This window comes from Ruditapes philippinarum, unplaced genomic scaffold (genome assembly GCF_026571515.1).
Source record: "Ruditapes philippinarum isolate M1 unplaced genomic scaffold, ASM2657151v2 ctg11290_1_1_1_1, whole genome shotgun sequence".
Classification (NCBI taxonomy): domain Eukaryota; kingdom Metazoa; phylum Mollusca; class Bivalvia; order Venerida; family Veneridae; genus Ruditapes; species Ruditapes philippinarum.
Window position 1 is genome coordinate 1 of NW_026860120.1, and position 12,438 is coordinate 12,438.

A 12,438-nucleotide genomic window follows, 5' to 3' on the forward strand; every position below is an offset into this window, starting at 1 on the left:
TAGATAAACGTAATATGGATAAAATCAATAGGATAATCGTTAAACAGTTTCATTACCTATCCTAATACTCATTTACAGGTGAATGTTGTTCTTGTAGGAAAATTTTGAAAATATATAAATGAATGAAAAAGAATACGGCATCAACGTAGACCACAACGATATTCGAAATCCGGGTTTTAGTATTGCCAATAAAGCTAAGGGACAAGCTGTTAAACTGAGCCTGCAATTTCGTAAAAATAAAATCACAATGCACATGCTTTTTACATAAAGTTATTAAATACAAATATAACAACATTTTTGTTTACTTGATTTTTACGAATCAAAATAAAACTAATTACCACAACATGACATTAACTGCTAATAACAACAGCTCCTTCCACAGGCCCCAAAAAAAAGCATTCCACAAGAGACGACGCCGCTAAAATCATTTTAAAAGCATAGATACCGACTTAGACCAAGAACCGTTCGCATCAATATCAAAGATATCATTGAGAAACGGGTCAGATTGAATGAAATCATTAATCTGAGCAACTCGTGAATTAAGATAGCCAGCTATTTTAGAACCGGCGAAAGTTCTGTTTATCGTGCTCGTACTAAAGTAGTAAATTTTGCAGTTATCACGAGCTAACTGTGACCTAACGGTTGTTTTGTTTCACTTAACATAGAATAAACAGCCCTTTTATCACACCAGATTTCCTATGTTCAAAAATTGTATAAACGTTTAATGATAAGAATCCGAAAAGTGTGGCATACCTTTAGTTTTGACAGCGACGATGCACACACGTTTATATGACACTTGATCACATTTTCCTCTAAATATCTCGTATTTTTGTTTCAGCACGTAAATCATCGTATTCAAATGATGGAAGGAAAACACGTTGTTGTTATTGGTGGTGGGTCGTACAGAATGAGAAACTTCTGGCTGGATGCCAAAAAATATAGTATAAAGGTATCCGTGCATTAATTTCTGTGCATCAACTTCTGTTTGTAAAAAACTGGTTGCATGATTACCTCAAAATTGTAGTAAATATAATTCGATAATATATTTATACATGTATATGTTTTTATATCAACCCATCTTCGTTTAAATTTCATGATGTGCTTACTTCTTCAGCTAAAAACGATATTGTTAACATATGCAGATAATAATATGAAAGATGCATTTGTTATTCGAAATTCATTCATTTATTAATAATATGACCTTATTACCTAACTTTATAATACTTGTACATGTATATATTATATGAAAATATATGTCAAAGTACATATGATTAAACTTTTGTAATATGTTCTAGATATGTGACATGTTTATCATAATTGATGTTTATGTTTTCAGATGCTATACATGTATTTATGCATATAATAAGTATCTTTAAATGTTTTGAATGTATACAATAACTATTATTGATTCCAGGTTATACTTGTGGAATCTGATCCAAATCATATTGCACGAGATCTTGTGCATTGTTTTATAGAGTATGATTTCTCTGATCATACGAGGGACCGTATGCATGCCGAAAAAATAATAAATAAGATACATGGTATGGGGATGAAGATTGATGGTTGCCTATCTTTTAAAGGCATATTAACACCCTTAGTTGCGCTCATTTGTGAATCATTAAAATTAAGAGGTATGGTATTAATTTTTAGTTTTTAACTTTTTGAGATAAATTATCATTCAAAGTTCGTTCCGAAAAATTTTGCGAATTAAATAAATTTGAGTTATTCGACATGCTTTTCTATTTGTTGTCCAATACATTTGCCTTTAAAACGAATTTTAACACCATTGAACACAGTTGTTCTTTTCATCGATTCTTATCTGTTATGCATATAAAACATAAACGTGTTAAACATTTAACTAATTCAGGTCTGAGTTACAAATCAGCGATTATAGCAAACTCGAAATCACAAACACAGAATGTGCTGAGCATGAACATAAATGAAAATGATGCGTCAAATACTGATGTATTTTCTTCACTGGCAGTTCATCTAAGAAGTGATTCGGACTGTGAAATAATACCGGAAAGGTTGCGTATAACGTTTAATTCCCTGTTGATTAATTTAACGTTATTTAGAATGTGTGTGCATAACGCTCAAATAACAAGCATTGTTAAGTTTAACACACATGAAAACAAGATAGTACATTTCGTAATATAATTTAGTGAAAGTCTTCATTTTTTTTTAATTTATTTTATTTGTAGAAAAACAACTCTGTGTTCCTTTCAGTAATGTTATCTTTAAAAAAATGCATCATATCACTCTAAAGCAATCTTCAAAACAGTGTGCCGAGAGATATTCACAACGCGCCTGTGACGTTCGTTTGTAAAACTAGAAGATCGGATATAGTTATGTTGATACCGCCCGATTTAAGTATTTAAATATTCATAAACATGATAATAATAATATTTTGTTCTAGGACAATTTATTATTTTCTTTATATTTATACAAAATGTAAATATGTCATATTGGAATATGCATCGCGCAATAATAAACACAGTTCGTATCTATATTTCGTAGTTAGTTATTACGTATTATGTTATATACTATCAACATATGTGACAGTGTCGATGGTATTATAGACCTTCAATTATTAACCAATGCCTTTTAAAGAGACAGATTCATTTATTCTGCCTTTCAATAGAGAAAACATATTTTATTTTTATAATTTTCTATGAAAACAAATCGCAAACATTACGATCATGACAAAAAATGAACATCAACCATTATCCAATGTAAATGTTAATCAACGCGGTATAAAAGCGGTTGAAAATTGCTGTACATGCATAAGTTTAAATTCTGGAAACAAAGTGATCCCTCGATCGGAAGCATTAATCACAACAAAATTACAAGAAAATTGCAGACTCAGTTTGACTGAGTCTGTACATGAGGGATAATGAATAAGTGCAACATCCTTCGCCCCCTAGCACCGGCTTGAGCGGAACTCAATTCTCAACACTAAACAGTGCTGGCATCAATGATCCCGAAGGACCAGAAAATATTACAACACTGAAGTGAAGTACGGGGCAACTTTTTACAGCTGCCACACGGCACTTGACACCTGCTGTTGTGAAGTATAAAATTCTGGAAACAAAGTGATCCCTCGGAAGCATAAATGACAACAAAATTACAAGAGAAATGCAGACTAAACTTTCATAACTAATTTGGGCCTTTAATTGCATGATTATGTATATAAACATACTCAGTTAACAGTTGCATGATGCACTTTTCCAAGATAAAGTCAATGAAATACTGAGTTGAAAAGTTACTGAAATACTTAGTTTGAAACAACACAAAATTGTCCTCCAACAAACAATATAAGCTTAGGGCCGCTTTAACTTTCCTTCGTAATTAAACCAGAACAAATGTTATGATGTTTTTTTTTGATATTTTAACTTTGTTTGCATCATTACTTTCAGTTTTAAGTTTCCGGCGATACTGAAACTAGATAATTGTTCAGGAGGTGTCGGAGCGTGCATGGTTAAAAGCAAAGAAGAACTGAAGAAACAATTTCAACAAATTACAAGTTCTCTAAGCACAGATTCGGACTTTCCCGGGATAGGACTCAGTCGCGGCAATTCAATGACAGCATCTGAATTTCACTCTGGTACAGAACATAATGTTGATGTCATTTTGTATGACAAAACTCTTGTATGGGCATCTATAACTGATAGCGGGTTAGTGAGACAGCCATATTATATAGGTAACTTCTCTACTTACTACTATGTTACAGTCTTAAGGTACGGATTATAACATTTTGACCCTACTTCAGGTTTTATGAAATCAAAACGAAAACAAGCAAAAAAGTAAACTTGGTAGAAAACATTTTCGAGTTCGTGTTATTAACTTATTGCTAATAACTTTATTACTAAATGTTGATACAAATTATTCCGCGAGAGATTGGGTGTTTTTGGTACAAAAGCATCGAAATACCAGGCTATTCTATTTGTATAAGAGGGCGTATAAATCAGATTGCCGAGGGTCTTATTGTTTTTTCTCTTTTGTATCATAGACACAAATGATATTAAACCCTAAAAAAATGTAACAAATGCACGAGCATCTGAATTTGTTCTTTTTAGCTCGCCAGAGCCGAAGGCTCAGGGTTAGCTATTAGTATCAAAGGGGGATACTCCGTCATCCGTCGTCATGCGTCAACAATCGTCTTCTTCTCTGAAACTGCTGGGCAGATTTACTTCAAATTTGGTCTGTTATTCTTTGTGACAGTCACACTTAAATTTGCTCATGTCATTTCAATTGGCCTCTTCTAGGGGTCAACAGAGCTAAAAATAGAAAAACCTTTAAACATCTTCTACTACATAACGAATTGATGAATGATCACCAAATTTTGTCTGTAGCATTCTTGGGTAGTCTTTTAATCAAGTTTGCTCATATTGATTTGATTGGCCCCTTTTAGGTGTCTCTAGGGCTAAAAAGAGAAAAAACTTTAGACATCTTCTTCTACAGAACTAATGAATATCACTAAACATTGTCTGTATCATTCTTGGGTAGTCTTTTATCAAGTTTGCTCATATTAATTTGATTGGCCCCTTTTAGGGGGCTGCTAAAGCTAAAAATAGAAATACCTTTAAACATCTATATCTATAACACTACTTGATGGATGATCACCAAACTTTGTCTGTAGCATTCTTGGGTAGTCTTTTATCAAATTTGCTCATGTTAATTTGATTGGACCCTTTTAGGGGTCTCTAGGGCTAAAATAGAAAAAACTTTTAAACGTCTGCTTCTACAGAACTAATGGATGGATAATCATCAAACTTTGCATCATTCTTGGATAGTCTTTTATCAAGTTTGCTCATATGAATTTGAAAGGCCCCTTTTAGGGGCCGATAAATCTAAAAATAGAAATACTTTTAAACATCTATATCGAGAGAACTAATTGATGGATGACTACTTATAACTTTGTCTGTAGCATTCTTGGCTAGTCTTTTATCAAATTTGCTCATATTTATTTGATTGGCCCCTTTTATGTGTCTCTTGGGCTAAAAATAGAAAACCATTTAAACGTCTTCTTCTACAGAACTAATTGATGGATGATCACCAAATATTGTCTGAAGCATTCTTGGGTAGTCTTATATCAAGTTTGCTCATATTATTGTGATTGGCCCCTTTTAGGGGCAGCTAAAGCTAAACTAAAATTTAAACGTCTATTTCTACAGAACTAATTGATGGATGATCACCAAACTTTGTCTGTAGCATTCTTGGGTAGTCTTTTATCAAGTTTGCTCATATTAATTTTATTGGCTCCTTTTAGGGGCCGCTAAAGCTAAAAATAGAAATACATTTAAATGTCTATATCTACAAAACTAATTGATGGATAATCACCAAACTTTGTAGCATTCTTAGGTACGCTTTTTCAAATTTGCTCATATAATTTGATTGGCCCCTTCTAGGGGCCACTAAAGCCAAAAATAGAAAAACCTTTGAACATCATTTCCTACTGAAATAATTGATAGATAATCACCAAACTTTGTAGCATTATTAGGAAGTCTTTTATCAAGTTTGCTCATATTAATTTGATTGGCTCAAATGTAATATCAGAAAATTTTGACAATGGATAATTTCCAACAGTTGTTTCTGGTGAGCGACTCAGGGCCATCATGGCCCTCTTGTTTTCTATCGTTATCTCTTTTCCTGTCGTCGCAATAAGTAAACCCTAACTTTTGAGTGCGGGTAACTACATGTATAATACATGCAATCAATTTAACTTAAAGGGCGGCTTGTATATGTATACCCCGACTTATTTTTTAACAGAACAGTCCCCGAACTATGATACAACAAAAATAAAACGTAAAGGTAAAACAAAGATGAAAAAAAGAGATTTACAAAAAAATGTATATTGCAAAATCCTTGACAACATTTTTTCTAAACATTTTGCCTTTATTTTTTACTCATTAGGTACTGCTAAACGTCTACCTTCATTTCTACCAGACGACAGCTGCAAACAGCTGATAGACGCTGCTTTCAAATGTTGCTTAGGGATAGGTAATGTCAAATTTACTCAGAATATATCTATACATGTACTAAAATATAAGATATTTTAAACTATTTGTATTGGTCTTTACATTTTTTTTCTTGATCTTTATAGACTTTATTAGTTTAAATAACTGGTTTCATGCACCCTCTAAATTGATGATTTTCTATTAATATCGAAAAAAAACAACAACAAAAAACAATCTTATCCGAGTGAGAATACGAAAATACGCGACAATTCAAGTTATAACGATACCATGGTAGTGAGTGTGAGAGAGATTGAGTGAGTGAGTTGGTGAGTGAAAGTGTCGGTGAGTGTCAAATACAAATAATTTGTACGTGATAAAAATACATAAAGCCACATAATATATAACAATTATAAGTGATCTTATCATGTATGTATGAAATGTTTTAAAGGTCTAACGGATGGAACGTTCAACGTTGAGTTAATTATGACAACAAACGGACCGAAACTGATAGAAATCAATCCAAGAATGTGTGGATTCGTCTTCAGGGATTGGATAATGAAATTGTACGGAATTGATATCATGTTATATACAATGATGATATCTTGTGGAATAAAACCTGAAATACCAAACATTTCAACGGACACAATACAGATGGGCGTAATGGTTATACCATCTTTACATGGAAAACTTTTGACAGATGAGCATTACAAAAATAAATTGAGTGAAATGATTGATCGTGGCGAAGTCTTTTTTCTACAGTTTATTGAAAGTTTAGAGCATCTGTCTACTTACGAGGAGCCGTTTGGGAATGTTTCTGTGTCTGGTATAAATCCGAGGGAAGTAAAGAGAAAGTTGCTGGATATATGTAGAGCGCTCGACATTGACCAAAACGATTACCAGGTTGACACTTTTATAAGAAACTTCTGAGTGTCAAAATGTATTATGAACATGTTTGTCTTGATTTTTTTCAATGGAGATAGAAAATAAAAAATATAATCAAATAATTGATAGTTTTATTGTAAACAATTAATATCAATTTACTTAAATATTGGAAGACATTTAAATACATGTGTACCGGTTTCAATACATACAATAAAATGTAGTCCAGTGTATTATTTAGTGTGTGTGTGTTTTGTTTAAGTTTTATTTTTTCTGTTGTTCAACATCCTATTTGGCTATATCACGGCGGTTTAGAAGATATTGAATTAAATTTTATTCCGCTGCAAAGCAGACAGTCTTATATGACTTTAAATAAGAAGTATGATTTACTGCGGAATGACACGATTCATTTTGCGAGTCGTCAATAAAAAACACAAATACATGAAAACCTTCACATACATCAGCTTTACACTTCATGACCAATTTTAAATTTCTGGTTTTGTTGCAAAACATTTATACATTTTTTGTGTATAAATGTTTTGTTTTGTATTTACATTTTCTTCAAATGGAAAGACAATATTTTCTTATCTCCTTATATATATAATGGACTGTGCAATAGTCTGTAGTTTATCGTGATGTAATATCGTGGAACCAGGCTAAAATAAAATCATGCGTAAACAAGTTGTCTCCACCTAACGTGGAACCGTTTCGCATTTGGACAAAACATCATAAAAACATCTGAATATACATTGTATATCCATTTGTTGACTTTTAGAAACTAGGAAACAAGTTGGTTTTGAAGAATTTTTTTAAGGTTTTGTATTTTTCTTTTGAGATGATTTGGATAGTGCTGTGCGGAAATAGTTTTGGTTTCAAAAATTAAAATAGCCGCCTTTTAATAGTTTTATATAGTAAAGCGAGGTCACACTTGTGCTGTTTCACTTTGGTTAGATTTGGTAACGGTTCTGACATCATTATCGTGGATCAATTGTTTAGTAAAAGTTTATATATCGTTTAATCGGGAGATAATTAGTTCATGTTCAAGGCATTATGATAAACCATTACAAGCAACACTGTCTATATATTAGGCACACGATGTCGGATTTCTGGCACATAATTACATTGACTTGAGCATACTCGTCCTGTCACAGTATAAACGAGTACTATTAGTACTGCGCAGATCTTAACAGACATTGGTCTAGGAAGCATTTTAATCGAATCTTCTAAAGGTATGCAGTGCTTATAGCCATTCCATTGCAGCCATTTTACGTGTGAGTAAAACTCGCTTGTTTATTATTATATAGACTAGAACTCCGCGAGTCGGATGTGTCGCCTTGTGAACAATGTAGTTTAGGGGAAATGGCCAGGACAAAAATGAAATATGAAAAATAGCAAAGGGCAATAACTAAAAAAATAATGAGTGCAGACCAGCAGTTTCTGTACACTGCACTTCTTATCAATAAGATTTATCATTCTATGATGTTTCAAGTCCATAGCTTTCATACTTGAGGAGAAATGACCAGGACAAAAATAAAGTAAGAAAATCAACAAAGGGCAATAACTCAAAAATAAGAAATGCAGAGTATCAGTTCTTATGCACTGCACTTCTTTTTAATGAGATCTATCATCCTATGAAGTTTCAAGTCCATAACTTTTATACTTTCGGAGAAATGGCCTGGACAAAATTAAGTATGAAAATGAACAAAGGGCCATAACTCAAAAATTAAGAAATGCAGAGTACCAATTCTTGTGCACTGCACTTCTTAATAATGAGATCTATCATCCTATGAAGTTTCAAGTCCATAGCTTTTATACTTAAGGAGAAATGGCCCGGACAAAATTAAAGTATGAAAATAAACAAAGGGCAATAACTCAAAAAATAAGAAATGCAGAGTACCAGTTCTTGTGCACTGCACTTCTTTTTAATGAGACCTATCATCCTATGAAGTTTCAAGTCCATGGCTTTTATACATTAGGAGAAATGGCCCGGACAAAAATAAAGTATGAAAATTAACAAAGGGCAATAACTCAAAAATTAGGAAGTGCAGAGTACTGGTTCTTGTGCACTGCATTTCTTCTTAATAAGATCTATCATCCTATGAAGTTTCAAGTCCATACCTTTTTTAGTTGAAGAGGAATGGCCCGGACAAAATTAAAGTATGAAAATTAACAAAGGGCAATAACTCAAAAAATAAGAACTGCAGAGTACCAGTCCTTGTGCACTGCACTTTGGGTTATTGAAAGAAGCATGCATACCAAGTTTAAAGTCAATCAGACTTATAGTGACTGAGTTATGCTCCGGACAAGCTTTAGGGAACGCCGATAACGACGCCGACAACGACGCCGACACAGACGCCGCCGACACCGCCGACAAAAGTAACCCCTATATGTCACCTTTTCAAGGCGACACAAAAAGAAGATTTCCTATTTGTTGAGAAAGGTTATACTGTATTATGTTGTAAATGTGAAAGTTGACTTAAGAGTGATATTCACGCTAAAATCATAACGACAAAGACACCTCTTCTGTTACAATTAAAGAGAATAAACATAGCAAATGATAATGTTGTGATTCATATTATTTTATTGCAACTATTCTATACATAAGTACATCTAAGGTGAAAAATACATCTCAAAGAAAAATACAAAAAACTCACTTAACATGTTTCAGATACATATTCATGTCCAACGGATTTGTGTACTTGTAATCAAACGAATGTTACATAAATGAGATAATTAACTTTAGTTGAATCATAATTTATAGTGTGTAGTTAGCCATAAGCACGTATTTTGTGTTTGTTCATGGAACAAACCAATACACAGCAATGAGAGTAAAATTTGATCGGCAAAGACTGGTTTCACCCTGGCATGCTTTAAAACCATGATTCACAGATGACTAGCTGATGCGTTAACCACTCGGGACGCCGTCACAAAAAACAACAACAACACCCCCCCCCCCTCACAAAAAAAAACGCAAAAAAGCAAAGCAAAAAACACACGTTGTTAAGAGAAATACATTTAATGTTCAAATAACAAACTACCAACCAGAAGGTAGTTGAGGATTCTCGCGAATAACCAACTTTGTTCGCTCCTTTATTTTGTATGGAACGCCATTGCTGTCTCATATTATTACATTTCTTCTTATCTTGCCTAGAAAGCTTCTTATTATGTCAAATATAAGCGTTCGTTTAAATGCCATTGTAATTTGTCGACTTGTCTAAACATTGCCTTATTATACCTAACAGTAGTCTTATATATTAAAAATGTGATGTTGACTTGTGTTAATATTGTTTAATTATTTCAAACAGTAGTGTTATCATGTCAAAAATGTCCTTTTGGCTTGTCTGAAATGTGTCATATTATGTCAACTAGTCGCGCTATTTGGTCAAATTGTGGAGCTGTTTTTTCAAAAGACTGACAGTAGTGTTCACTTGTCGAAATTTGGTGTTAACTTGTAAACTTGTAACAGCTTTATTTTATCAAACTGCCATGTTATTTTGTCAAAATACGGTGTTTTAATGCCTAAACATTGTCTTATTGTGTCAAACAATTGTGTTAATTTGCCAACGTACACTACTGAATTGTTTTTTTATATAAAATATTCGAATAATTATCTTGCCGAAATGGGGTGTTGACTGAGCTAAATCATGCCTTTTTATGATAAACTGTATGCTATTTTGTCAAAAAGCAGTTTTGACTGGTTAAAACCCAGTCTTATAAAGTAAAAAATTGCGGTGTCTTGTCGAAATGGTGTAATGACTTGTCTAATCTCTTTCTTATAATGTAAAACAGAAGTGTTATATTGTCAAAATTTGATGTTTTCTTGTAAAACACAGAAACAGTCTTATTGTGTCTAATAATTGTGTAAATTTCTTCAAATTTAGTTCTGTCTTGAGAAAGCACTGTCTGATTTTGCTAAACTGTTCCGTTATCTTTTTTGGTCTATCTTTTATCGCTTCGCGCGGGCTCTGGTCACGTTATATTAAATTTTGACAACATCGCATCTGGACAGGATAACACGATTATCTGACATAATGAGACGACATTTAGACATGTTAACGTCATAAACTGGCAAGTCAACGCCACTGTATTACATAATGATACTGTGTTTCAACAAGTAAACACCACATTTGAAAAGGAAAAAAAAAGATACTTCGCCATAAAAGGAAGATGTTTAGTAAAAATAACACCGAACCTTGACAAAATAAAATGACACTTTAACAAAAAGATTTTTATAATTTTAGACAAGTAATCACAACGTTTCGACAAGATGATATGACTATTTGACATAATAAGACGAAGATAGACAAGTTGAATCTGCATTAGGACATAATAGCCTGACAGTTTGACAAATTAAAATAACGTTTTAACAGTTCATAACCATACTTTGTAAAGATACCATCATTATGTCACATAATAAGACGGTGTTTAGGCCGGTTAACATAAAGTTCGGATAAAATAGCATAGCGATCTGAGAAAATAAGGCAGTGTTTGGCATGTCAATACCATCTTTCGACAAGTCAACAATACTGTTTGACATAATAGAATAACGTTTACACAAACAAACAAAATTTATTGGCAAGTCAACATTAGTATTTCACATAATAGGTATATTTTTAGACAGGATAACAACAGTTTTAGACAAGTCAGCATGATGTTTTGGCACAATAAGACAGAAAAACACCACCTCATACAAAGCAACAAAACAGTTTGACAAAACAGGACAGCAATCAGCCAGGTCAATAGAGCGGTTAAACAAGACTAGCCGACATAATAAGACATGAGTTTGACAAGTTGACACCAAGTTCCGACAAGATAACACTACTGTTTCACATAATGAGACAATTTCTAGACAAATTACCACCACAGTTGGACAAGACAGCATGCTATTTTGACATTAAAGATATTCTTTAAGCAAGATAGCACCGAATTTGAACACAATGACATGGCAGTCTGACAAATTGTGACGGTGTTTAGACAAGTCAATATCACATTTGGACAAGACAAAACGACAGTATAACATTATACAACAGTGTCATATAACATACCGGGATCACAGTTGGACAAGATGACACGACACCAACTTCCAACAAGAAAACACTACTGTTTCACATGATAAGACAACTTCAAGACAATTCAACACCGCATTTAAACAAGTCTTTGTTCAGACATAATAAAATCTTAATTGGAAAAGATTTGGTGCATGTTAGACACATTTAGACTTCCATTCGGCATGTTGACACCGGATTTGCACATGATAACATGACGTTTTGAAATAATAAGACAGTATTTAGACAAGTCAGCACTACGTTTTGACAAGATAAAATGAATATCTGACCTAATAAGACTTCGTTTAGACAGGTTCCCATAAAATGTTGGGAAGCCAACACTAATATTATACATAATATGACGCTTTTAGGGAAAAATAAAACGAAATGTTCCATAATTTTGTGTTAAAAATGTATGATGTGTTCGAACATTTTATGCTGGTGATAGTTGATTGACCTACCAACTAGCTGTTAAATGGTTAGGCATTAAAAATAACAAACTACAAGCTAGTAGGTTATTCGAATATCCAACAACCAACTACCTACTACCTACCTAC

The 12,438-nt window shown here is 33.0% G+C and overlaps 1 protein-coding gene across 1 annotated transcript; it reads left to right on the forward strand.

Annotated features, from left to right (window-relative positions):
* Nucleotides 1-838: 838 nt before the first annotated feature.
* On the forward strand, nt 839-6,936 carry LOC132758962 (carnosine synthase 1-like; the record flags this gene model as incomplete). The annotated part of the gene is made up of 6 exons (XM_060750669.1): nt 839-949; nt 1,415-1,505; nt 1,868-2,027; nt 3,417-3,700; nt 5,914-6,000; nt 6,406-6,936. Coding segments are annotated over 6 exons (1,212 nt in total), but the record flags the coding sequence as incomplete, so codon positions are not given.
* Between the last annotated feature and the right edge of the window lie 5,502 nt (nt 6,937-12,438).